General features: G+C 42.8%; 1 protein-coding gene across 1 annotated transcript; it reads right to left on the bottom strand.

The window, feature by feature from the left end:
- Positions 1–406: 406 nt before the first annotated feature.
- LOC133477727 (zinc finger protein 536-like) lies at positions 407–25,994 on the bottom strand. The gene is made up of 5 exons (XM_061772802.1): positions 25,981–25,994; positions 22,381–22,449; positions 20,675–22,290; positions 12,453–13,247; positions 407–1,026 (listed from the first exon to the last, which is right to left on the bottom strand). Exons 1-5 carry the CDS (start codon positions 25,992–25,994, stop codon positions 791–793), a joined length of 2,730 nt encoding a protein of 909 aa, XP_061628786.1. The 3' UTR covers positions 407–790.
- Positions 25,995–26,913: the final 919 nt, after the last annotated feature.

Here is a 26,913-nt window from a genome sequence, read left to right as displayed (position 1 = left end):
CATTTTCTTGGTTCGCCTTAATTGAGCATTGTTCCAGCACCGTGGCATAAAGCACAGGCGTTAATGGGCAATAATTATATGTGAGAGAGCCTTTCTCCCTGGAGTGGAATCCAGAACAAATGGAAGCTCTGATGTGCAACATTCTACTTCATTACATCTGCTGCCACGAAAGCCCGAACATCTGGCACCATATCCTGACAGATAGACAGAACTTGTGGACTGGAAGGGAAAGGGAGTGATATTTAGGGAAAAAATAACATAACATGGTGTATTTACTGGATGAAGGAACAAATGCTTTGGGCAGACGGGGTTCATTCTCCCTACTGGACAAGCGTTGTACTGATAGATGTGTGCAAACACAAACTATATGTTTGGACAAGCTGTCAAAATGAACTGCACTTATTGCTATTGTTATACTTTCACATCACAGTGGACTTTATTATCATCATTATTATTATATGCAACCTCATTGCTACGGATAAATACATACTGTGGATCTTCAAGAAACACTGGAATGTACATAAGCATTTGCTCTTAAAGGGAATCTACCATTCCCACATTGCACATCTGAAAACCTTATTCCTTTCACTGAGAGATCTGGCTGAAGGAACCACAAAGGAAGGAAGCAGTGAAGGAACAGTTCTCTAGTACTTAGTGGATGAACACCCAAAAGTGTTATATTGTAATAGAACATAAGAAAGTGCATAATAGACCCTTTTAACTTAACATCTCGTTCTTACCAAAGCAATAATCGTAACTGTCTGTATCAGTGGTTTCCATGACAACAACGTCAAGTCCCGCAGAGTGATGCAACGTTGATCCGCTCTCGACCCGGAGCCCGATTGTCTTCCGTAATGCTCGGTGGCGACCTCGACGGCCGCTGTGGCGTGTGCGAGCGGCGGAGACGCCGGTCGGGGTACAGGCTGTTGTCAAAGGGTTTTCGGTGAACACAGATGACGTGTGTCTTCAGGTTCCCCTTCTGGGAGGCACTGTAGGGGCAGTATTTGCACGGGAATGGCTTCCGAGCTAGGGGGGGGAACGAAAAAGAAGAGGGTTTAACAAATAAAATGTATCCGCTGTCTGGATCTGTGTGAGAGAAAATTGAATGCAAAGTGTTTTTGTAACGAAAATAAAATAGCAGGGCCACAGAATCTCACATTACTGGAAACGAGTTTTACACTGCTATGAATGAACTATAGTGCCTCCGTGTGGGTTTTCACACCGAGGCCCACCGCACACCATGCGATGCGGCCGTAACCGACTAATTTGTGGCGCTGAGTGAGAGGTTCTGCAACCAGTTTTCACAAGTCGCCGACCCCCAGCCACTGGCTGTTCAAAACAGCGTCTCAGATGTCACAGATGTAAAAAACAATCAAAGATGAAATTTCATGCAAAAAACATTTCAAAGTACAGTACAAGTGAGACTATCTATTTATATATGTGTGTGTGTTGCCAAAAGTATTTGCTCACCAATCAAAATAATCAGAATCATGTGTTGCATTCACTTCCATGATCATATGTGTATTCAAAAAATCAAAATCAAGCATCAGTCACATTTTGAATTTTTGAAGGCAAGGCAAAAGCGTGGAGGGAAGCAGGGAAGCGACGCCGTAGTGCAGGAGTATCAAAAAAGGATGTTTAATTCCAAAAACAAAGGAAAACAAGGATCACGGGAAAATCTAAATACTCCATTAATAAAGTCCACAATCTAAACACAAAGTAACAAAGAAACACTCGAATAAAGCCAAAACAAGGCACAACCGGCCAACCATGACGTGACACAGTGACAAACGCCTGACAATGACAATGAACCGACAAAAAATGAAAGAAACCAGAGAAGTAAATACAAACAGATTGACGAGACAACGGGGAACACCTGGACAAGACACGAGTGGCCGGAGGGAGCTGATTGGTCGACACGAGGTAGAAGGTTATTAACTATAACTAAATGAGCACACAAGACATGGAAAAGCATGGAACACAGGAAAACATGAAGCAAGCAAACGCAATCCAAACCAAAACACAGAACATGACAGCATCAATCACACATTCATCCATCCATCCATCCATTTTCCGTAGCGCTTCTCCTCACTAGGGTCGCGGGTATGCTGGAGGGGGGCACACCCTGAACCGCTCGCCAGCCAATCGCAGGGCACATCGAAACAAACATCCATTCACATTCACACCTCGGACCAATTTAGAGTCTTCAATCAACCTACAATGCATGTTTTTGGGATGTGGGAGGAAAGCGCAGGGCCAGGGGGAAAACCCACACAGGCACGGGGAGAACATGTAAACTCCACAAAGGTGACGCCAGATTTGAACCCGGGTCCTCAGAACTCTGAGGCAGATGTGCTAACCAGTCGTCCACCATGCCGTCAATCACACATCAATGGAAAAAGGAATTTTATTATGATATTTTCGAGAAGAACTTTAGGTCATCTGACCAACAGTTAAAGCTCAAAAAAGGATGGATGTTGAAACAGGGTAGTGACACAAAACACAGAAGCAAAGCAACAACATGATGGCTTGAGAAGAAGAAAACATTTGAGTGAGTCAGTCAAAGTCCTGACCTCAACTCATTTGAGTCGAGCTAGTCATACTGGAAATCCCAGGAATCTGCTGGACTGCGACAGTTTTGTAAGAGGAATGGTCCAAAATTCATCCCGATCATTGCGCATGACTGATCTGCAACTACAGGGAACGTTTGGTTCAGGTTATTTCTGCCAAAGGAGGGTCGACCAGTTATTAAGTCCCGCAGTTCACTCACATTTTCCTCCCTTTCCTGTGGATGTTTATGTGTTATTTTCGTTAAAATATGAAAACGGGATTATTTGGTGGTATTCCTTCGAGCAGATTCCATTTGTTTATTCTTGTGATTTAGCTGAGATCCGACTACATTAGTGCCAACTTCTGCAGAAATGTCATAAATTCCAAAGGGTCTCTTTGCTCCTACGATGGCTTAGGCTGCAGCCCACCTGTGAACCTAGCGAGGATAAGTGCTACAGAAAATAGATGGATGGATGGATGGATGGATGGATAGTTTTATTATCTGTTATCATTTTCATGCATATTCCATAATTATATGTATATATTTAGTTATAGTTTAAAAAATAGATTGACATTTTCAAAAACAATATCATACTTGTTACTACTTAGCATACTAGTTGTGTTTTGTTTTGGGGTTTTTTTTGTACATAGACAACGTCTGAGTAATTCCCTCGGTCGTCTCGCAGAGGCTGTGCTGATTTTGAACTTTACATATGAAACCCTCTCTAATCCATTGTCACCCATTTCCTGCTCACTATGAATGCACACACACACACACACACACACACACATAAATAGACAGACACACACACAAGCTCAAGTGTTGAGTTGAGTTGAGTTGAGGAATGACAGACGTCTGCAGCTGAGAGAGGAAAGGAATGTCAAAACTTCCTGTCTGTCCCGTGCAACTTAACTCCACTCGCTCCTCTTGATGTCGTCCACTTTAACCGCACAAACAACACGGCATCGCAACGAATCGCTTTCGTGCGTTTATCTGACCTTAATGTACGGCAAACCATCAGCTTGACACCAAAGCCCGAAGGCGTTGATGTGATTCAACAGATGAGTCATTTACCTTTGTGCTTTGACAGACACGTGTCCTTGCTCACTGCCGTGCTATTCGAGACAAGTTACCTCGTAAAATGACTTTTTCTTTTCCTGTCTGTCTCACACTTCAGTGTGTTCCTCGGTGATTCACGGTTACAGTAAACCGTTATGCGCTGATGTCATTTGACATCACTTCCCAAAAACCAAGGGCCGTTTCAAGCCTTTTTCACATTCTCCCTCCCCCTTCTCCCTTTTCCTTTCTATCACGCTCATCATCGGAGCCCGGACAGCTGCGGGAAGCTGAAGACTGCGCCGTGCATCTACATAAAAATGTGTTTTGGGGGAGAAATTTAGGAAAACTCACAGAAGGTGTGTGCAATAAAAGGTAATGCTCCATCTGCTAGTGTATAATAACCTGATGGCCAATAAAGGACACACACCTGCATGCACGCACACACACTCACACACACACACACACACACACACAAACATATACTCATCAGAAAGAGGATAAGGCCTGACACATGAGAATATCATCAGACACAAGGTTTTGTGTGTGTGTGTGTGTGTGTGGTGGGTGTGCGTGTGTGTGTGTGGTGTGTCTAAAATGGGAAAGAAGGGGGCTGTAAATAGTAAATGAACGTGCCTTTGTTGAGCTCACTCCTGAAGCGTCACTCAATGAAAATGGAAAATAAGTCAATTGTGACATAAAACACAGAAGTTGATTTTATATATATAGTTAAATCTGTCTACAGTCTCGGCTTCAATCTCCACAATGTTCCGCATTGGAGTAAAAAAAAAAAGAAAAAGTCAGTTCAAATGAGTCAAAAAGGTCTCACGCCTACATCAGGCCCTGCTTGTCTTTCATTCTTTCTGTCCGGAGCCGCTGGCCTTCCTCCCCACTCCCAAAGGAGGCGAGGGGAGCTCCAGGAGAGTGCAACCTCCAAATAAGTTCCATTAATCACAGACCAGAGTCTAATGTAACTAATATTTTACAATTAGAGGAGACAGCAGTGGGCTCGCAGCCATCCATCTCTTCACCACATGATCCTCTATTCATAGGTTGCTTTTCACCACAGCTTGCAAACTGGCCACATACACTATCACGCACAATGTGCACGTGGTGCGTGTGATCCTATACCTTTACATGGACATGCACAGGGACAAATAGATTGCAGGGGAAATGAGAAAACAAGGACTGTGAGGTGCTGACAGAGGGGGAGAGATGATATGCCAATAGTGAGGAGGGGGGAAAAGAACAATGATTGCTGACTTTGTAGACGACAGTTTATTATTATTATGACGAAAAGGACACTTTAACTGTAGCAAGCAACTGTATATATCAGCCAGGCAAGACAAAATATATTCTATTCACTAACGCTCGGGTAGCTTGATAATGTAAATTCTGATGCTATTTTAAAAGCTGGTGAAACATAATTTGTGCTGTGCTCTCTTCAAAAATGAAATAGAAACTGCAACCATATTTTAACTGTCAACCCCCTTCACTGCATATCACGCAACCCTAAGGTTCATGACAAAATATTAAAGCCATCACTCGTGTCGGACGCTCTGCTTTGTCCACTTGGAGCCCTAATCGCTAGCATGCGCTCATGTACTGCATAAGTTTGTTTTAGGTTCAACGTCATCTTATCCATGAGAAAAGTACGAGCAATGACAGTCTTAGCTCCGAGAACTTTTTTATTGTCAGGTTTGCACTCATCTGGATTTTGTTTTTTTGTCTTCTTTTAAATGTATTCAAAGTTGCTTCGAAACCCAGCAAAAAGGATGACAAACTTAAAAAAACCTGTTGGATCGGATGCTTCTATAATGGATTTTCAATGACTTTTAAAGACAACTGCACATAATATGATTCAATTGATCTTCTCGTATTAATTCATTAGGGTAGGTTTTACAAACTATAAACTATATATTCATTCCTTTAGTTTATCTTTTATAGTTATTGTACCTTCATTTTTATACATTGGGCTGGTAAACAGCTCAGAAATAGATGAACATTTTCTCTCGAAAATGGGGCAAGAATGATAAATGACCATCATTTTGAGTGTTTTTATCTTTTTGTCACATGCGCCAGTAATATTACAAATCCCAGAATGCTTTGCGAGTGTGTTGTGCGAGCGCCTCTTCCCTTTCTGTTGCAGTCGTTAGCAACTATGCTACCGGTCTCCTCGAGCAAATTTACACTTCCCCTTCCCAAAAATGGCCAACTTCCAAGACAAGGTGGGAGGCAGATAGTCTGCTTCACTGAAGCAAAAGACGGACCTGTTTGTCGTGTGCGCAGCAACGTGGATGTAACAAAGAATAGAACATAATTGAATTCATGTTTTTTTTTTTTTTTTTTGGAATGCCCTTTATCAAGTGTTAGTGTTTAAGCAAAATGTAAGTTTGTTGTCATATGATAAACTTTAACGCCACATTTCTGCAGAGAAGGGAAACATGCGCATCTCAGTGATTTTTCATGAAATATTGAGTTTGGCCCGCGCCGTTGTCCCAATTTTACATTTTGGCCCACCGTGGTTTAGCACAATGTATAATTATTTGTCACTTGTGATACACACCTGCATATAAAATGAGTAAAATGAGACTTTAACACAGCGCCAATGTGCAGCAATGTTATTAATAATCATCATTTACATCATAATCTTATCATCTTTTAACTCAAACTGAGTGATGTTTTTCTTGAATTTGTAAATATATATGGGGGGAGGGGGGGAGCTACGCCGTGGTGATGAGACTCATGCAATATTGAATCGTCAGCAGTACAAAAATGATCAAAACATCATCAGGACCAAGTGCACATTTCGATGTGTGTGCGTGTGCGTGTGAGCGTGTTTGTGTCTGAGATAATGACCACGCTGACAGCGGCGGGGCCGACGGGGGCCAGAGGAGCTGAATGGTGACGGATGACACAGTGCTGAGCTCTGATGGCACACAGACAGTGAGTGATGACTGCACATCCTTCCCAGCACTCCACCCTTCATTATCTCTATGAGGAGAGGCACGGCACAAAAGAGGGCCGCGTTGCCCTCTCGCTGCCCTCGGACGACATCTGCTCATGGAGACAGGCGCGCCACCGCTTACTCCTCTTTCACCTCGCTGTCGCTCCATCTATCTCCATCTACGGCCATCTTTCTCGCTCCTTTCTCTTGCTCCCTCCGCGCAGGGAAAACTCAAGAGGTCAGACAATGAGATAATGACTCATCGCTTTCATACGGGGAGCCTTTTCTTTCTCTCCATTCTTAATCGTTTCTGTATGGATCTTCTCATATTCACCGTGAGAGGCCGAGCTTTATCGGTTCATTTGTCAACTGGTTCAAAGTTATCCAAGGGCATCATGTTATCAAAACACTTTCCCCAATTGAGCCTTTGAAATATGAATGCACAGTTTCGGAGAAGTTAGTGCATTTTAACATGGTAAATGCTACCATCTAGTGGCCGCATGAAAACATCGCAGGGATGAAACGCAAGGGGAGGGTTGGTTCTGTTCCGTGTGAGACTAATGAGCAAGCAGACGGGTTCAAACAGAGGTCACCATCTGGCCAATTACCATTGTTGGCACATTGGAGCCGACCCGAGCTGTCAGCGCAAACGCATCACTCCATGTCCACTGTGCCCGGCAATATGTCAGCGTGCCACTCGACATGCCGTCCAGTGTGCGAGGGATGGGGGCGAGCGGGAGACAGCCACCTGGTCAATGCCGCAGACAGGACAGTCTGCTGGGCCACCTGCTTCGCTTACTTTTGGAGGACACTCCGCAAACGCTCAATGTCACTCATCTGTCTCGATGTCCGCTTGACTGACACCTACGGCCTAATTGGGGCCGTGTCATCCGCTTCATGAGACCCAAATCAATCTGGCGCATATCGAATTGAGTGTTGAAACAATTCCTTCCAGGAGGAGACTGCTTGACTGCCAGGATTCAAAATATGGACACAAGTATTGCGACACCTTTGAATGAAAAGAGCCTCCCTCGGATCGGGCGCTGGGCTCCCTCTTCACCTGAATTGTTTCTCTTTGCACGACAATTTAGGGAAGGCCCTGCTATGAAGAACAGAGGAGTTTGGGGTGGAAGAACCCTATTTGACTGCCGTCACGTTTCTTCTTTATTTCTCCTGATTGTAGGTGTTTCCACTTTTACATTTAAAGCGTGAGAGATGTGCGACGTGATGCCAGAAGAGTCTCCGTCGTCGATTTAGACCGTGAGAGGAACAACGTCCTTCTCTCAAAGCATTGCTAAGATTTTGTGTCACATGCATGGTGCTCATTACATTTCTATGATCATCTGGATAAAGGTGCAAATATATGAATTTATTGTCACCGTTTGAGTTTTGGCATCAATGGCATCAACCGTCTCTTTGTCATCCTCCATGAGCCAGGAAATAGCCTGCAAACTATAAAACAGAATACACACACATAAAACATTTGAGGCTATATTGCGTGACAGTCTACTTATATATTATATAATGTGTTGCTAAAACAAGACTTTTTGCACCATATACCTACAAAGGGGGAGACCGGCTTCGTATTTGTTTTTCCTTTTTCAGATCCGGTAGGCCAGGTGCCCCAATACCTTTATCCATACAGGAATTTGAAACATGACACCTCAGGGGAGCCTGATTTGTCATTTTGAAATGTAAATGACATTAGGTTATACAATTATGACAGGTTGACAACTCGGAGAGGCTTCGAAAGGGAGAGACGCCTTTTGCCGCATTATAATAACCATCTGCGCAGGATGACACAAAACTACGAGTCGCTGTTAGAAATCATAAAGAAAGGGAACAGATGTGAATCCCTAATGCAGTTGACAGGCACTTTCCCATCTTTCGCGTGAACATATTGGCTTGTGGAATAAAAAGGATGTGGGGTTGAGTGAAGGTGTATCATGTTGCACTCATAATACATGGATATCAAAGACCCCAGCTGTTGGATCCCCTCTCCTGAGAGACAGCATTATTAAATCTGCACTCAGCAAGCGTATCACACCAGCACAAGCGCTTTAAGCCTCTCTATCAGGGGGCTCGATTGGCTTGGGCCATTTGTAACCTATCACACAAGGAGATTATATCACTTCTTAAAGCGTGGAGGTAATCAGGGAGGCGCACCTGAGTCTTCCTTAGCTCAGATCAGCTAGAAGTTACAGTTGGGGGGCTGAAGAAGAAAATTTGTTGGGCGTCAGTGAGGTTTGTTTGTTTTGGTCTGTTCATAAATACTTTTCACACTGGTGGCTGCCAAAATGTTTGTTGTTTTTTTTGGGGGGGGGGGGCGGGGCATGTTGTAGCTAACGACGTCACACATTTGTCGGCCATTTTTAGGAAGCCTGATGATGATGATGATGATGGTGATCAAGCACCTGAAGCGCTCCAGAAAGCAAAGGATAATGAACTTCTTTGACCACTAGATGGCAGTATCCACCTTCAAATCCTAAAGCCATCATCTAACAGTGTTTCTCAACTTTCATAGAGCCAAGGAACATATTCTATATGAGGGGACAAAATAAAATCTCAAGGCACAGCACCCAAAAATGTCACAAAAAGTAGATTTCCTGGGGAACCCAAACGTTTCACAAAAACTCATTAATTAAGTATTTTTTTATGTGAAGCAATTATTATTGTTTTAGTCTTGATTCAAGTGCTTAAAATCACATCAAAATGCTTCATCTATCGTGAAGTTTCAAGTACTGCCCCCTTCTCATGCAATGGACTCTTCCATCTTCCTACTGCGCCTGCGCAGAATTGATTCAGACAGAGTTTAGCAAAACAAAGTCACAAACTTATGAGGAAAATCAAGCGGAGTTATCCCAGTGGAGCGCAGAAGAGGAAAAGGCGAGAGGAAAACAAACAGTGTTTGTCGAAACTACCAAAGGTTTCAAACGTTTTAAAGTGACACCGAATGTGTGTAACTGAGAACAGCAAGCGAGCCAGATGCTCCTGCCAGTTGCAGTAGCACTGCTGTCAGTGTCAGCTAAACTGGAGAGTGAGTGACATGAGTGACACTTATCATCATGAAGATGTTGAGTGTTAAAGTGGTGGAAATGGTAAACTTGATTAAATGTCGATAACTGTTCTTATCAATTACAGTAAAAGCGTTGCGATGATTCACTTGCGAGATACAAATCCTCATGCAGGATTTGAAGGACTTTATCTTGCTCAGGAAATACGGAAATGTTCTCAAATTTGTTTCTGTTGAAGATAAACATCCATCCATCCATTTTCGAAGCCCTTTTTTCTCACTAGGGTCACGGGTGTGCAAGAGCCTATCCCAGCTGACTTGGGACTAGAGGCCGGGTACACACACATTGGACTGGTTGCCGTCAATCGCAGGGCACGTATAATGTACACACACTCACGTTCACACCGACCGACAATTTAGAGTCTTCACTTAACCTTTTACGTGCATGTCGTGGGAATCTGGGAGGAAACCAGAGTAACCGCAGAAAACCCACACAGGAAGCCGGATTCAAACCCCCAAGCTCAGAACTGTGACAAGCATGTGCTAACCGTGCTGCCGTGATAAACTTGAGAATTTAAAACCTTGACCCATGACTGGGTTGGCCTTGGGCCACCAAATGACTAAATACGCCCCAAACTGGCATAGATACAGTGCGGTGAAAAATTATTGCCCCCCCCCCCCCCTCCCTCCCTCCCTCCCACCCCTTCTCAAATTCTTATTTTTTTTACATAGTTTCCTCACTTTCATGTTTAAGAGCATCAAACAAATGTAAATATCAGACAAATATAACCTAAGTAAACATAAAATGCAGTTTTTAAATGGTGATTTTTCTTATTAAGGAAAAAAAAGTATTCTGGCCCTGTGTGAAAAAGTAATGGACCCCTAAACCTAATAACCGGTTGGGCCATCCTCAGCAGCAACAACTGAAATCGAGCGTTTTCTGTAACTGCCAATGAGTCGTTCACATCTCTGTGGAGATATTTTGGCCCACTCTTCCTTGCAGAATTCTTCGAATTCAGCAACAATGGAGGGTTTTCGAGCATGAACGGCCTTTCTAAGGACATGCCACTGCACTTCAATGAGACTTTGAATAGGCCACTGCAAAACCTTGATTTGTTTTTTAAGCCATTCAGAAGTTGACTTGCAGGTGTGTTTTGGATCGCTATCCAAGTGCGCTTCAGCTTGAGTTCACAAACTGATAGCCAAACATTCTCCTTCACAATTTTCTGGTGAAGAGCGGAATTCATAGTTTCAGCTATCACAGCAAGTCATCCAGGTCCTGAAATTGTGAAGCAGCCCCAGACCATCACACTACCACCACTACTGTTGTACCTGAATGAGTTCAATGAACGAAAGTTAAAGAACTAGTTTCATATTTTGGGCCAATCTGAACTGAACTTAGTTAATTTCTGCCCGATGAAAGTTATTGAGCTCATACTGTCATAATATGGAATAGATTTAGTTTTTATTTTAAGAATCGATATGATTAAATATTTTGTTAATATAGTCAGCCAGAGCTGCGAGAAATGCAGCTACCATCGTCCCCGTCACACTGTGTTGCATGTTTTTGTTTGCACATTAAGGACAAAAGTCCTGTTTTTTTTTGTTTTTTTTTATTTCCTCATTGGAAAAAAAAAAGACTATTCAAGTTTTTCCTCCTGTTTTTTTAGATTGTAGGGTAAAAGCTGCAGCTGGTTACTTGTGTGGACTGAATGGGTTGCAACAATGAGGAAATGAAATGCGAGTATTTTGAAGGAAATAGCCCATCAGCAACATATTGGGAAAAAAATGTTTGGAACGGTGAACTTTGTTCAAAATTTTGAATTACAAACTGTGAACTGAACCAGTTCATTTTTGGAACAGCGAAGTGAACTTCGAACTAGTTGAACTACTTTCCCAACACTGACCACCACCATGTTTGACTGTTGGTATGACGTTCTTTTTCAGAAATGCTCTGTTACATTTACACCAGATGTAATAAGACACGCCATCCGAAGACTTCAACTTTTGTCTCGTCAGTCCATACAACAGTCATTCAGAGGTTTATTTGTTTTTTTTAAGACAAGCATTATGTTCTTTTTTGGTCAACAGTGGTTTTTGCCTTAGAACTCTGCTATGGATAACATTTTTGCCCAGTCTCTTCCTTGTTATTGAACCATGAACACTGACCTTAACTGAGGCAAGGGAGTTCTGTAGTTCTTTTGATGTCGTCCTGGGTTCCTTTATGACCTCCTGGATGAGTCGCCGCTGTGTTCTTGGGGAAATTTCTCTAGGCCAGCCACTCCTGGAAAGGTGCACCACTGTTCCATGTTTTCTTCATTTGTGGATAATGGTTCTCACTGTGGTTCACTAGAAGCCTAAAGCTTTAGAAATGGCTTTGTAAGCCTTTCCAGACTGACAGATGTCAATTACTTTATTTCTTGTCCGTTCTTGAATTTCTTTGGATCATGACATTTGGTTGCAGCTTTTTGAGATATTTCCGGGTGGTTAGTGAAAATGAACCCCAAAAAAATGTGATTAGCCAAAGTTAATTCATGATTTAACAAGGGGTGCAATTATATTTTCACACAAGGCCAGGTAGGTTTGAGTAGGGTTTTTTTTTCCGTCTTAATAAATAAAATCATCATTTAGAAACAGCATTTTTGTTTACTTGGGTTATCTTCGTCTGATATGTACTTTTCTTTGATGATCTTAAACATTAAAGTGGGGAAAACTGCAAAAATATCAAAATTTGAGGAGGGGGCCATTACTTCTCACGGCACTGTTTTTGAACACAGATACATAATTTGTAGTAAAGCAAGTCAAATTGGATACATTTAATGATCTCTCACAGCACAGTAATGTGCCACAGCACACTAGTTGGGATGGGAATCACTGATGCTTACCTGACGCAACATTATTCATGTTGCCCACATTCAGGGTGGTCCTATGGGTGCCGCTCCGGTTCTTCTGGGCTCTGAGGAGCGAGAGCAGGCCAGCTTGCTGATAGGGGTTGATCTGATCTGGAGCCAGGTTGTCAGGTGAGGCCATTGTCGTTTCTGCCGCAGACCACGGGCCTATCTCGTCACGCTTCTTTCCCAGGACGTCAGCCTGGCCCCCATCGTTCAGCATCTTCCATTCAACTGCTTCTTCATTTGCTTCTTCCCTATCTCCTTCAATGCAAGTTTTTCCATCTTCACCTTCCACACTGAGCCCTTTTGACCCAATATTATGTTTGTCCACACCTTCTTTTATTCCCAAAAGATCACACCTATATGCAGGTTTCACATCGAGTTCAGCGGCGTAATTTTGAAGTGGATTGAGTCCATTGCTGAAGACCCCAGACATTTGGACCAGTAGAGCAGTAGACATGGTGGAATGAGAGGAAACGGACAAGTCTAAAGGCTCATACTGGGACTTGTTGGTGTGGGCAGAAGAAGGACTTTTACTGGCTGGATTCTTGTCAGGGACCAGCAGGCCATTTTCTCTGTCTGTGGAAAGGAAGTGAGCGCTCATAGGGCTCCTGTCCTCCCTGGACCTGGGTCGCAGCTTCGGGTTGGGGCTGGAGCTTCTGCTGCTGGCGGGCTGCAGTGGAGAGGACAGATCCCTGCTGTTCTGCCAGGACGGGAAGTGGTAGCGGTCCAGCTGGAAACCAATGGCGGTGTGGTCGCTGGAGGGTGGACACTTGTAGACACTGTCGCCTAACGCACACAAGAGCAGAAAACACATTATCAAATTGCGTGTGCATAGCAAGCATTTTGTCTCGAGAAAGGCACATGTAGCAACGACTGTTCTCGACATGAAAAATGTTGCAGTCGCATACCGGGCTGAGTTGAATGATTTAAGCGGTGCCCCGCAGTAAATCATGCTTGTAATCAGCTTTCAGCTCCAGTGATCCATCATTTTACAGTATGGATGCCACCACCGTGTGCAATAAATACACCCAAAGATGTTAACACTAAATAAGATTCCTCCAGAAATAATAAAAGAGTGAAATTGTACAAGATCCAAAAGAAGGCGGTGGTTGCAGACACAAAAAGAGAGAGAGCCCTCTTCTATCAAAGGGCGGTAAATGGGTTTGACAGTCATGTGGCCAGCTCTGATTAACCACAATGTACGAGAGCTCAATGTATTTTTTTCATTTCACGTCCAAAATGTTTATTAATGTAAAGAAGGGCAGAGTGATTCTTCTCCTTTTTTGTAAGAGCTTTAATCCCCCTCAACCTTTAACAATATGAAATTCATAACGTCTGCTTTTTTGTGTTTACCTACAAAGTGATCCTCCTAATATTCCCAGAAACACCCTCCAGGGTTAAACACACTTCCTCGTGACCGTTTTGAGTAAGAGATCGTCGGCCTCATACTGTCTTTAAACAGCCCAGCTGTTCCGCTGCCATTCCAATTACAGTAAAAGTCATCCAACGCCATTAAGCCACAAATATTGGCAGTTTATTGCCCAACACTCTCTTGGCATTTGAAGGTCAGGCCATACATTATACTGTGTCTTTTAGGGATGCGTCTGGGATAGGCAGATAAACCCACCACCATTAATTTAATTCCATGCATATTGATGCCTTATTGTTCTTCTTTAATGGACTAATATCTGAGTTACAACAGTGATTCATCCCCGCCAGAGAAATATCAATTTCATACACCTCGAGATGTGACCCTGAGGTAATCCTCCAGATCTAATGATCTGAAGTCAGCACTCGACTTTGATTCCAACTTTAATAGAAAAACTACTATAGTGCAGTGAATGGTAATAAAAGGAGGGTTTCTCTTTTTTATGTTTGTAATGTAGAATTCCATAAAATATCACCGTCCTTGAACAAAAGACGGTCCCTCCGCTCTGCACTGTGCATAAACACTCACAGACCTCAACGTTAGGCACACCTGCACAATCTCATAAGATCCTTATAATCGATTGTGAAATCAATTTGGATTGACACCTTTGCAGAAGTATAGCTTTGACTCTCATGTAGCTAAACTAGGTGACCAAGTAATAACACAAACAGCACTCAGTGTGAAACGGTGCAGTTCCACACCACTGAAAACTACGACGACAATAACATATTGTAAATCTGATATCTCTGTGTCACTTAACGATCAGAATTATTACTGCATCCTGGCAAACGAACATTTTTTTTATTGCAGCTCTTGAACTGATTTTCCTTGCGTTTCGGACGTGTTCGTCAAGTGGCCCCTCGGTGTGTTTGTTATTGTGGCAGTAGATTTCAGTGTTGTAGAACTGCCTTTTGTTTACCTTATACGAGACACAATGCATATAATACACGTAACCTGAGGGAGGCAAAAACTTTCAACGGCAATAGCAATGTTCGATACAGATATATTTGATTGTGCACACGGCCTGTGTATCTGTACAGTATACAGTATGTGTGGGTATGTTGCACAGCAACCAGCATCATGGATGTGCATGAGCGGGAAAGGGGCTTTAACAGTGCCACGCCCTTATGTCTCCAGTAAGACCGCAAAAAAAAAAAAAAAAAAAAGAAAATCAAAACTGCTTAATGGAACTCTTTCAGATGCTCTCCATACATCTCAATTATTCTGCGGTTTAAATTTACGATGACATTGCCGGTCAGCTCCAAATGCAGAAAACACAAAGCTGACCTCATCTTTCAGCATCCTAAAGTCATTTGCCAGCTTACATGACGGCAGTAAAACAACATAAAGATTCTGCTGCTTTTTTTGCTCTTCCTTTGGATGGGTGCCATCTCTGTGTGATTGCCTGGTTCATGCTAACTTAATCAGTTTAAGATTTACTTACACTGTCGAGGCTCACAATATGTGAGGGGAGTTATTCCAGAGCTTAGATTTATCAACCAAAACTCCAATTACTGCATCATTACAAGCTGCCGCCTCTCTCGCCTAACACAGAACGTATAATAAAGTGATGCATATGCGTTATCTGACCTTACTGGATGTGCAGAGAAAACTGTAAATAAATATATAAAAGCCTCAGGCAAGCCTGAAAAAAAGAAAAGGAAGTGAGCAAACGTACTTGGACAAGTGATTCATTTGGTATGGAAATTGGCTATAAGATTTACACCCATACAACCCCATCAATGCAATCACAGCCTCGCGTAGTATATGCTTACACAGCCTTTGGGCAGTTATATTGTTGACATCAAACTGTATAGAGTGTGCCTCTTTCTATATGTGCAATCAAGCACCTGAGATGCAAAACAGTTATTAATGGTGGCTGGTTCGCTTTAAGATGAAACGGAGTGGGAGTCGCGCGGCAGACTGGTGAGGAAAACAGGGGCGCCAGATGTTCTTTGATGTTTATAATAGCATATATTATTAATATTAATTAGACCACATAGTCAATGACGCATTTGGGACGTTTCCAAGTCAATTAAGCCACATGGCATTCAGGCTGCAGTGGAAACAATATTTCAGGGCAGGTGTTCAAAACTCCCTGGGTAAATCTTTTTATCTGCATGCTAGGAAAACAAGCATTTTGAGCTTAATTTGAGTCTCATATCTGCAATAATAATTAAAAAGAGGATTAAATGACAGAAGTGCGACTGAGGCGCAGAAAGCTAACAGGTAATCTGTCTGCTTAAACCAGTCTGAGTGACATTTATTAAAAAGAGTAACACCTTTCAAATCTGATCACAAATGCATACGCACATTGTTGCAGCAGAGTGGGATAAATAATGCGAGGGCAAATCTCGTTCATCCATCAATGGAGACGTTCCTGATAACCCAGGATTGTTACATACAGTATGAAATTATACTACTCCGAAGGGAGAATTGTTTGTTATACTGTACCGCTGAACTCCGTTACTGTTTTCCCCTGAATAAAGAACAGGCTGAACTGACAGCTGAACTCGCATGAAAAATATGTGAATCGCATTATCGTAAATGTGAACGTAACTCTATTGTGTCCATTCACTTGAGAGGTCGAGAAATATGAAACCACTGTTTACGTCATCACTCAATAAAGAGTCAGTAATGTAGGAATATTGCCATTGTTGATAATGATGTTAAAGTAGTTTTAAGGGTCAATCAAGGACTGACATATTTGGACTGCCAAACATTTATGCGTGTACCTATACCAACCTGATGATAGAATAAGCTACATGCGACTTCATTTGGGAATTATTTTCACATGATTAATGAATCAGCAATTCTTCATACTGGTAGTAATTTATGGTTCCTTCCACATTTATTCCTCTGTAACTCAAAACTATTTTGTTTACTGTTCTGCAAAGGGTAGCTAGCCGTTAACCTTTTCCTGCCATCAATCACAAAGTAGAGACGCCAGTAATAGAAGCAGCTCAAGGAAAAGTGATATTGTGCACAGCAGCGTGCTTTGACAGACGGCTCCTCTGGTCAAATCGTTAGGTTTTTACAGGAAATTATTAGTTCTGGCTGCCTTGATTGTAACAGTTTAAAAGGACACTTGATTACAAAGAGAGAATTAAGGCGAGATCGTGCAAGAGGACATCATCACATGGTGTCTGCTTACTGACCTCGAGGTTAAAAGTACTAAACGGACTACTTAATTATGATGTGTCAGAGCATTTTAAAATCGTTTGGGATATGTTTTCCTCTAAGCTGGACCAATGTAGGTCACAAGCCTGAAGCATGCATCCTTCATTAGTTAAACATCCTAAACGGAGTCATTCCTTCCTCCTATGTGCATTCTGAAATCTGCCCTGATCAGATACCGAGCGAAGCAATTTGCCTCCTATTGAAAGCAGACTGTGATTTCTAATTTAAGATGCTATTTGTCGCTCGCAATCTAAATCCCGAGCAGGATCTGAACATGTCAAACAAAGGAACCGTCTCTCACCCTGACAGCCGTGACTGTACTATATTTGCCTTCCATATTGAGAACATCAATAACATCATGACCACCATAGGCTATAGTATGAATAATGCAGCCAGTAATTCTGGACTAATCAATGTTCCTCAAGCTGAACATCTGGCACTGGTAACTCTTTCTCAGCATCTCAGCTCTCCTGAATTAGAAAACACTTTCTCACTTCCTCCCTCCTCCCCTTCCTTGACATCCGACCATCCAAAAAGGCAGACTTGATCAGTGACAACACACCCCCCACCCCCATCTCCGAAAAACTTATCCCCAGTTATTAAAGCCTCATCAAGTGGTGCGTGTTGGCCATATGTGTAGGATTTACCTATCTGTCCTGTAGCAGACCTGAGTGTTGAGCCCGGGCCAGCAATGTGTGATTGTGTTAATTAATCTGTCATTGTGAGCACGGGGAGCAGCTGCAGAGGTCTCAGGGATATATTGTCAGAGCTAAACAATGCGGTGCTAAGCCCCCAGAGTGAGCCTACCATTACACAGGACTAAGAACAGAGAGGAAAGGGAGGGGGGGAGAAAGCGAGAGAGAGAGAGAGAGAGAGAGAGAGAGAGAGAGAGAGAGAGAGAGAGGAGAGAGGAGAGGGCGGGAGCCCGCCGGATTCATCATTGACTAAAGCAATGACGCCTGACCTTTACAATGAATTAGTTTCCATGCTTAATATTGACTGAAATTAGAGTCTGATGCTGAATGTGCCATCCCTGCGCTGTTTTGCGCTCAAATCCTCAGCTCGCCAGCGATCATAAAGGTTTCCTGCAAATGACAGCATATGGTCTTGGAGATAGGGGAGAAGTGAAAACAACAGTGATTAAACATGTTACTTAAAGCGAAACTACAAGTGGATTCAGCCGATACATGCCTGCATTTCCATGTAAAATATGCAGATAGCAGTATATGTGCACAATGTGTAAACAAAACATCTAAAGAGATTAGGCCTGATCCATTTATCTCTGCTCAACGGCCCGCAAGAGCACATCAGACTTGGATGGACTTTACTTAGTAGTAAACAACAACCATAGTGACAAACTGATGGGAAAACAACACAGTATGGCTTTACTGTCCTCTCTTCTCTTAAGTGTTATGGCAGTAATTTAGGCCCATGATAGCATGTTAGCAGGATGCCATGACAAGAATGGCATTTACCCAGAGAGCCAAATCATCCGAACCACCAGGTGGAACAGAAGACTATCAATAAAAATACCAGGTGGTAGATCAAATCATAAAAATCACTGGGTGGTATATATCAAATCATTAAAAACACCAGATGGCATGCATTAACATCTTGTGCCCCCGGAGGCAAATGCTTGAGAATGTGACAGATATAAAATAGAGGGTACTAATTATCCCTACAATGCCCATGATGCCATTATCTTAAAAAAAAAAAAGAAGAAGACGAAGACGACGTTCTTGTGGATGACAGTAAAATCTGTGCTGTTGCTGACCCTGCATTCCACATCCAGCTTCTCTTATGTAGAAGAAAGACGAAGCTACACCTGTCACATTGCTGCGACAATGTTTGAAGGATGAAAACATACATTGAAGATTATGAGATGCAGTCGTTTGACAATTTCTTTTCAACCCCGCTGACAAGACAAAGAAAGCTGGAAAAATATTAAAGGCATGCTAAAGTGATTCACTACTTCATGTTCCATGAAGTTAGGGGACTTGCCAGAACATTAAAATATGATGTAAGGGCTACAGGCTATGACATGTAATAGATGAACATCTGCACTTTAAATCTGCCCTGGACATTTATTGAAGGTTATTCATCTCTCCATTCTTTTATCTGCGTGCTTTTGAATATTGGTATTGTAAAATGCATATAGGAAAAAAAATCAACGCACTAAATGTCAAATACCTTTCCAACTCTGCTCAGTGGTCCACATTGAGATCGCTAATGAGTGTTGGATACAAAGTCTGCCTTTTCAAATATCACAATTCTCAGTTCTGAGTGACAGTGTCTGAGAGGTATTCGTATCTATTATTGTGGTTGTAGCTTGCAAACTGCATGCTCTCATACTGACACCTGTTTCTAATATTTGCCCTTTTGTGTAGCTAAACAGGCGAAACCAAAACCACCGTCGTGATGTTGTGCAGTTCGACAACCACCGCGATAAGAAAAGTAGAAAGAAACAGACTGCAAGCGTCAGTATTTCATGCCCAGGCAAATATACAATTACAAATATAGTTAAGTATTGTTGCAAAACACACACGCACACAATATATGTATGTGCACTTCATATATCGTATTTGTATGACTTGACGGCGGTCAGCTTAAATTCCGGACGTATTTTTAGCATGTTGGAAATCTTACGGGCATTTTGATTGGCTGTCATCTGCGACGTTGCTACAACATGCAACGGCGATTCAAATTTCGATAAGGTAAGTTGACGTGAAGAAAACTAGTTGCCGAAACCCGCACGCTGCGCGAGAGTTCGGTCGGGTTCACCCGCATCGCTCGGTGCGCGGCAGGCTTCAGATCGTTCGTGGTTAACGTCTTCACTGATACTTGTATTCAAGTGAATAAGCATCAAGTACAGTTACAAATAAATGTTTTATGATGGTGACAGTTTGACCCTGGAACTGAAATGTCGCCATCTTATTATTTCCGATGGGGAAAATGGCTTCCTTCAAGGGATTGGGTTCGTACAGATTGAATAATAGATGCTGGGGGGGGAAAAAAGTCGGGTTGTGGATACTATTTTTGGACATAATAAAAAAATACTCTTTAAGAATGAATATTTTTAATAATAATAATAATGGGCGGCACAGTGACCGACTGGTTAGCACATCCACCTCACATTTCTGAAGACCGAGACGGTTCAAATCCGGCCTCGCCTGTGTGGAGTTTGCATGTTCTCCCGGTGCTTGCGTGGGTTTTCTCTGGGCGCTCCGGTTTCCTCCCACATCCCCAAAAAATATGCGTGGTAGGTTGAGTGAAGACTCTAAATTGCCCGTAGGTGTGAATGTGGGTCCGAATGGTTGTTGGTCTATATGTGCCCTGCGATTGGCTGGTGACCAGTTCACCCGCCTCTCGCCCAGAGTCAGCTGGGATAGGCTTAGCACGCCCGCAGCCCAGGTGAGGAAAAGCGGTACAGAAAATGAACAATAATAATAATAATAATAATAATATTTATCCATTCCATACATATGTTTTTTTTAATTATTTCTTACATTAAGGGTAACTTGAGCCTCCCAATAATCAAGTAACCTCTCCATTGAAACAAACCCTATCATTAGCCGTGTCATCTCTAAACTCTAAACTATATTACCTCTAGCTGAAGCTGGAGAAGAGGATTGCGGTCGGTGTTCAAGGGTGCTTCCAGAGAGGGAGCCTCCAGTCTCTGTCACGACCTCGGTCGGCCCGTGATGGCTGAGGCTGCCTTCGCTGCTGGGTCGGCTGCTCACGTTGCCGTCTTGGTCAGCGAGACCCACTTTGCCGTCATCCACGGGGAGGCGTCGCTCAGGCAGGTAGGAGGAGCTGTGCCGGTGCTGCTGATCCTTAGTGTTGAAGATGTGCTGCGGGGGTGTCATGATCTGCCAGCCTGAGTAGCTCACTGCATCCCTGCCGGAGACGACCTTCTGCAAATAGTCCAGATTGGCGGCGCTCAGGGAAGGGTGAAGGTGATTCCAGCCCAACAAAGAGGAGCTCTTCGTATCAGTGAGCGGACCGAGACTCGGGGAAACCCCGCGACCTAGCATCTCTCTAACGCTGATGTCAAGACCCGCCGTGGCGAGTAACTGGCTATAATCTGCCTGGTCAGCACTGTCGGCTGTGAGGAGCCGGTTGTGAATGCGGGAGATGTACTGCGAGTAGAGGTTGCTCTGATAGTCTTCTGTTAAATGATTCATGTTAACAGAGTTGTCATGCTGAGGGGGGAGATGAGCCTTAGAGGCCAGCTTATTCAGGTGGACCTTCATATGGTTCTTGAGAAACCAGGGTTCTTTGAAGCGACGGCCACAAATTTGACAGCAGTGCTCAAAAGAGTCCTTGTGTTTCCTCATGTGACCCTTGAGGAACCAGGCCTGGCTAAAGGTTTGTCCACAAACATCACAGGGAAATTCACCACCGGGCTTCCCCTTGTTGTTGCCCTCCGCTGCGGGTTTATGTCCTGGAGCTGAATCAGTAGTAATGTGCGTTGTCTCAACATGACCAATAAGCTCCTCCTCATGCGCCGCAGCAAACTCACACAAGGTGCACTTGTAGGGTTTGTGCAGAATCCGGATGTGACGTTCAAGCTCCTGCTGCTTCCTGAACTTGCCCTTACAGAAGGAGCAGCGAAAGCCCGTGGGTGGAGCCTGGACGGGCTCATCCTGCATCACGGTGGCTTTAGGGGACGTGGAGGCCGTCGGTTTGTTGTTGGGGAACTGGTTTGGAGTCTGGGCCTTTTGGGGTTGTTGAAGTTGGGTTATGACGGATGTTTGCTGAGGGCCGACACGACCGGCTCGCATGTGCCTGTCCCTCAGTATGGCCCTTTCCTCGAGCTCATGAAGCAACCTGTTCTCCTCTCGAATGCGTCCACGGCCTTTACCCAGAATGCCTTGCTTGTGGGTACGCAGGTGTATCTTCAGGTTGCCCTTCTGTGCAGCCCGGTGGTCGCAGTAGGGGCACTTGAAGGGCTTTTCGCCAGTGTGCGTACGCATGTGCAGCGAAAGGATGCTGTTAAAGCGGAAACGCTTACCACACAACGGACAAGGATACTTTCTGTTCTTGCGATTGTCATCCTGAGCCGAGTTTACCTGGGTAACAATGCTTTGATTTGTAACCCTCAATAACTGCGAGAGCTCCACTCTCCCATTCATGCTGCTGAGAATTCTTGCATCCATGATTTGATTGGCCAGAAGCGCCATCTGGCTCCTAATTGGGCGGGTGGGCGGCCTAATGAATCTGTCCTTTCAGTGTCTGGCTAAAGTTACAGACTAGTGGTCAGGGGTGTTTGAAAGGTCTGCAGTGAAATGTGTGCTGGCTTGCTTGTACTTATTCAGTTTAAAACAGGATGTGGATTCATGCTGATCAGATGAAATCTCAGCTTGTTGCAGCTCAGACCTAAAGAGAGAACAAAGGGAACATTAAGTGCATTCAAATTCTGGGAAAACAAAGAAAGCATTCACAAGCAAGGAAAAAAAGAAAATTCAATTCAATTTACAAAATCACAAAAACTGTATGGATCTCTGTGGAATCTTTTAAGCACTAATGTTTGACGTAAGAAGGGTGCCTTTCTACCGATTAGCAAATGTGCACAGTTTTGTCTTTGCGTCTGCTGTATAATGCCGGCGATGCACTTCAAATAGGTCAGTGAATAAAGCAAAGCAAGTTATAACTCATCTCATCCTGTGTTAAGTATACCTGTGCTTTCACATTAACATTGGAGACTGTGAAACTGCTGATTAAGTCCGCCCACAAAGACTAACTCAACATACTGTATCACCCCTACTAAAGGAGAAGATGGAAATCTTTGTCTTGATCTTATGTTGTTCTGAAACACCATACCAAAGCAGCATAAACATCAAAGTCTGACCTCTTCTACTTACTGTTTTTTCGGTTTTTTTGCATTTCCCAAAAAACCCAAATACTTAAAGAAGAAAGATTAAAGTAACAGAGTTAAGGCACACACACGAGTACTGAGAAAAATAAACAACTTAATGATGCAAAAATGCAAGCTCAATTTAAGGAGGGAAAGTATTCAAATTGAAAGCATTTTTTCCCTCCCCAGCACCATTATTTGATTCAACTGTGGCAGCAAAACAAAGACTCAAATTCACATGGTGCGACAATGGTAGGGGTCACATAAGCGAGGCCTGTGCTGCACCAAAGGGCACGGAACAAAGCCTTCACTGTCTACGCTGAATTAACACAAGCTTACATCATCCTGAGCTGCAACCTCAGTCACTCATGAAAATGATGTACACAAAAGCACACAGTTAAAGAGCAGCAACACGAATTGAGCAACATGACTGCACTCGACTATTGATCAGCAATCAATGAAACCATACAGACCACATCTAATCATATCTTACAAGAACAAAAGGGAATGTGCTTTATATAATTGAACCTCAATGTTCCGTTCAAATAATCAGCACAGGTATGTGTGTGTGTGTGTGTGTGTGTTGGCGGGTGTGCGTGCGCATGTATTCAGAGCGAAGGATTACAGTAATTTGAGCTATTATTGCAGTGGCCTCTATTAATGGCAATATAAGACTGCAGCCTTGTACATCCAATGTGCTAAACAATATCCAATCCGAAGTGTGCGCCCAAATCAATACTATCGATCAAATTCGAGTTCTGGCTGGCTTATTGTCATGAAACCACAGCAGGACGCCATTTATGATTCCTTTAACAGGCAAATCACATATGCTCTTTCATATGTCGGTCCTGTCCAATAAAATGATTGCAACCCCCACAGTCATTCTCGGAAAATATTTGATAAGAGACCAAATTTCTATTTTTTTTTTTTTCAACCTGCTGCCTATGTAGTATGTGGTGACTATGAAGATGCTGTACACAAAACATATATATTTTTATACTGATAGAATATGCAATCCCGATCAAATCATGTCTGCCACGTAGAAATATGATACTACAAAATCTTTAAAAATGGATTCTGACTAACTAAGCATTGCAGCATAAAACCTTCACTCGCGTCTGTGCGGAATTGCAGGAATTCTGTGTTTAGGAGCAGCGTGCGGAGCCATCAGGTGTTTTCCTTCTGTCACAGAGTATTAGGCTGTTTTTTTTGTTTTTTTTTGGGAGCAGATTCGCAGTGCTTGAACGCTATTAAACATCATCTCCCAGCAGCACCTCTCAGGCAGGGCGGCGCATTGACGAACAAGGAGCAGGTGCGATTACACGCAGGCAATAAAGGAGAAGAAATGGAACACAAATTTAAACAAGCTGTGGGAACTGCGCATTCCGGATTACTTTAGTTGTAAGCATATCAAAAATTGCCGCATTTATTTTTACTGCTGTCAGACAAATGGAATTGTTAGCTATTTAATCAACAAGCAAAGTGTAGATGTAATCTTTTAACTTTGTTGCTGCTGTATATTGTCGGCTAGGATGGATGGACAGTATTGTAAATCCATAGTGAGGTGACACCACTGAAGCACATGAATAAAATTTATAGATCAGAAGTGCATATTTCTTTTTTACCAGCAGATGCAAAGCATTAATAATTTGCTTGGCTGGTGGAGCAGAACACAACATGCACCACAAACAGCTTCAGTAAACTGCAGAATGTAAATGATGCATAGAAATTCAAGCTTTATGAATAAAAGCAATTACGTTTAAGACAAATGGTAAGCCATTGAAAATCTTGCTCAAGTCAATCAAGTCCCTTTTGTGACTTGAGGACACAAAATCTGGCAATGCAATCATGTTTCTATGAACTGGATTTGCTGTGGGAAATGGACATAGCATAGTGTGCCGTATATAGGAGACTGTCATTTTACCTACAGGAACTGAAAGTTGAATTCAATGTGGAATAAATATTGATTGAGCTATAGAACAGGCAGTACTGTGCACGCACAGGTTTTCAGCCACCATTGGCTGTCGGGTTTTATCAATGGCCATAAACTGTTGGATCACTGCATATTCGCGGTTCGGCATTTGTGAATACCCCTTTTGTGGAATTATTTTTTTTTTTTACACCTTTACTGAATTAGGAATCTATCTCGGGGCAGAAAAACTTTTCTGGCAAAAAAAAAAAAAAGTCTAAAACTGTCTCCAATATGTATGACATCTAATGGATTGTAGCATTTCTTTAATTGAGAAAACGAACAGTTACTGTTGGCCGTAAACACTGCCAAAAAACATCCTGATAGTTGTCCACTCGACTAAATCTCCACTCAATCAAACTTCCACGGCAGAAGGCAGAAGGTTGTTTTGTGCGGGCGGAATTGAATTCTGTCTACACACACGCTCATTCGCTCTGGTCCCAGCCCCGCGCCGCACTCATCCAGTCACAAATCTAACAGCATTTTAGATTTGGGATTTACGGTCACTGGGATTGGGTGGATCAAATGGCAGCGGACATATCTGATGCTTTGGCCCACAATAGCTTCACCAAACCAGGACTAAACACAGCATCAGAACCGGCGGAATCTGTTCCAATATCTCAGCAGAACATTGCTTGAGCGATCTACAGCCACCAATTTGTGTTGTCCTAACCATTGTAGAGCAGCAGACTTTCCCACCAGCACAGGCCGCCCCACGGGGCGTCGGCACTCGTGGCTGTATGGATGTTACTCCTGCACCTTGCTGTGCAGTCAATCGTTCATTGTTTTACAGCGGACTGCACCGCTACAGTAATTCTTCACCATCGTCATCAGAATTGTCGATGTGTGGCCTATGTAGAGGTCGCGTACATTGTGTATGTACATGCTCAGCTGGAAGGTGTCGACTAAGATGTTTGTAAGCACTTGAAGTGTGCCTGTGGTATACTTATGGTTCAAACTATCAATATACGCAGTTATAGTTTAATCACTTTTAGGGGAGCATCAATTATTCACGGCAATTCGCGATTGGCGGTGGGGCTCGGTCCCTATCCCCTGTAAATGGTGGCGTCCGCTGTACACTGACCAGCCATCAGCCATTATGACCGCTTGCACAATATAATGGGATAATAGAATACAAGAGCAGTATCCACTAGTCTGTGTTTAAACAATAGTAATGCTCACAGTTGAGAAGTACAGTGTTAATTGAACATTATGTTTATTGGGGTTGAACTTTGCAGTGGTGTAGCACCGCACTGACAGCTGTTGCTAATCATTTTGTACTTCTCTTGCAATTAATCAAAGTAACCAACATCGTGGAAACAGATGCAACGCTACAAACCCCAACTGTCATCATAAATAAGAATACTGTACTTCTTTGATAATGTCATGCAAAATGATTATTATATTTGTAACGGTAGAATATTTGATACAGCTCTTGTATTGGATATCATTATGTTGTGCAAGTGCTCATAATGTTGTGGCTGCTCAGTGTTTGCAGGACATGTTGTCATTATACCTACAGTCAGGAACTGAAAGGAATAATGATTAAAGTATGGAACGTATTTTTGCAAAAAGCATCATGTCACTATTAGATGTGTTGGTTTAGCCATGCTATAATTACCACACAATTGCTCAAACTTTTTATTAGAATTCAATCAGAAACAGTCAGAAGAACAAGTATTAATGTGATAAGCTTTCGGTGTAAAATCACACTTTTATTTGTTTTAAGACATGCATTACAACAGTGACTATTACCGCAAAAGTGCACGGCCACAACTAAAGCTATTGCAAGAAGAAGAAAAAAAGCTGCAGAACTAATTGCAAAGTTGTGAGAAAGTTGCCTCTCCAAAAAACATATGGAACGGGACTCTAATATCATTGGTATCACATTTATCTATGATATATCTTATCCATCAAAATGATTGCTGCATAAAAAGGTAATTAAAAGAGCAAAGCTTGCGGTGGCCTTTGGCACAGAACTATTTGCATACTACAAATACACTATGCTATTACAGCG

The sequence above is a fragment of the Phyllopteryx taeniolatus genome, chromosome 5 (genome assembly GCF_024500385.1).
Source record: "Phyllopteryx taeniolatus isolate TA_2022b chromosome 5, UOR_Ptae_1.2, whole genome shotgun sequence".
NCBI lineage: Eukaryota > Metazoa > Chordata > Actinopteri > Syngnathiformes > Syngnathidae > Phyllopteryx > Phyllopteryx taeniolatus.
Note: the sequence above shows the minus strand (reverse complement) of the source record. Positions and strands in the feature narration are given on the sequence as shown.

Excerpts from the sequence above, each read along its gene's own strand:
- LOC133477727 (XM_061772802.1), bottom strand. Across the intron at positions 22,291-22,380 it reads TCCTGTTTTAAACTGAATAA|ATTCATTAGGCCGCCCACCC; the intron begins GTACAAGCAAGC and ends CTGAAAGGACAG. Across the intron at positions 13,248-20,674 it reads TTCTCCAGCTTCAGCTAGAG|GCGACAGTGTCTACAAGTGT; the intron begins GTAATATAGTTT and ends TGTGTGCGTTAG.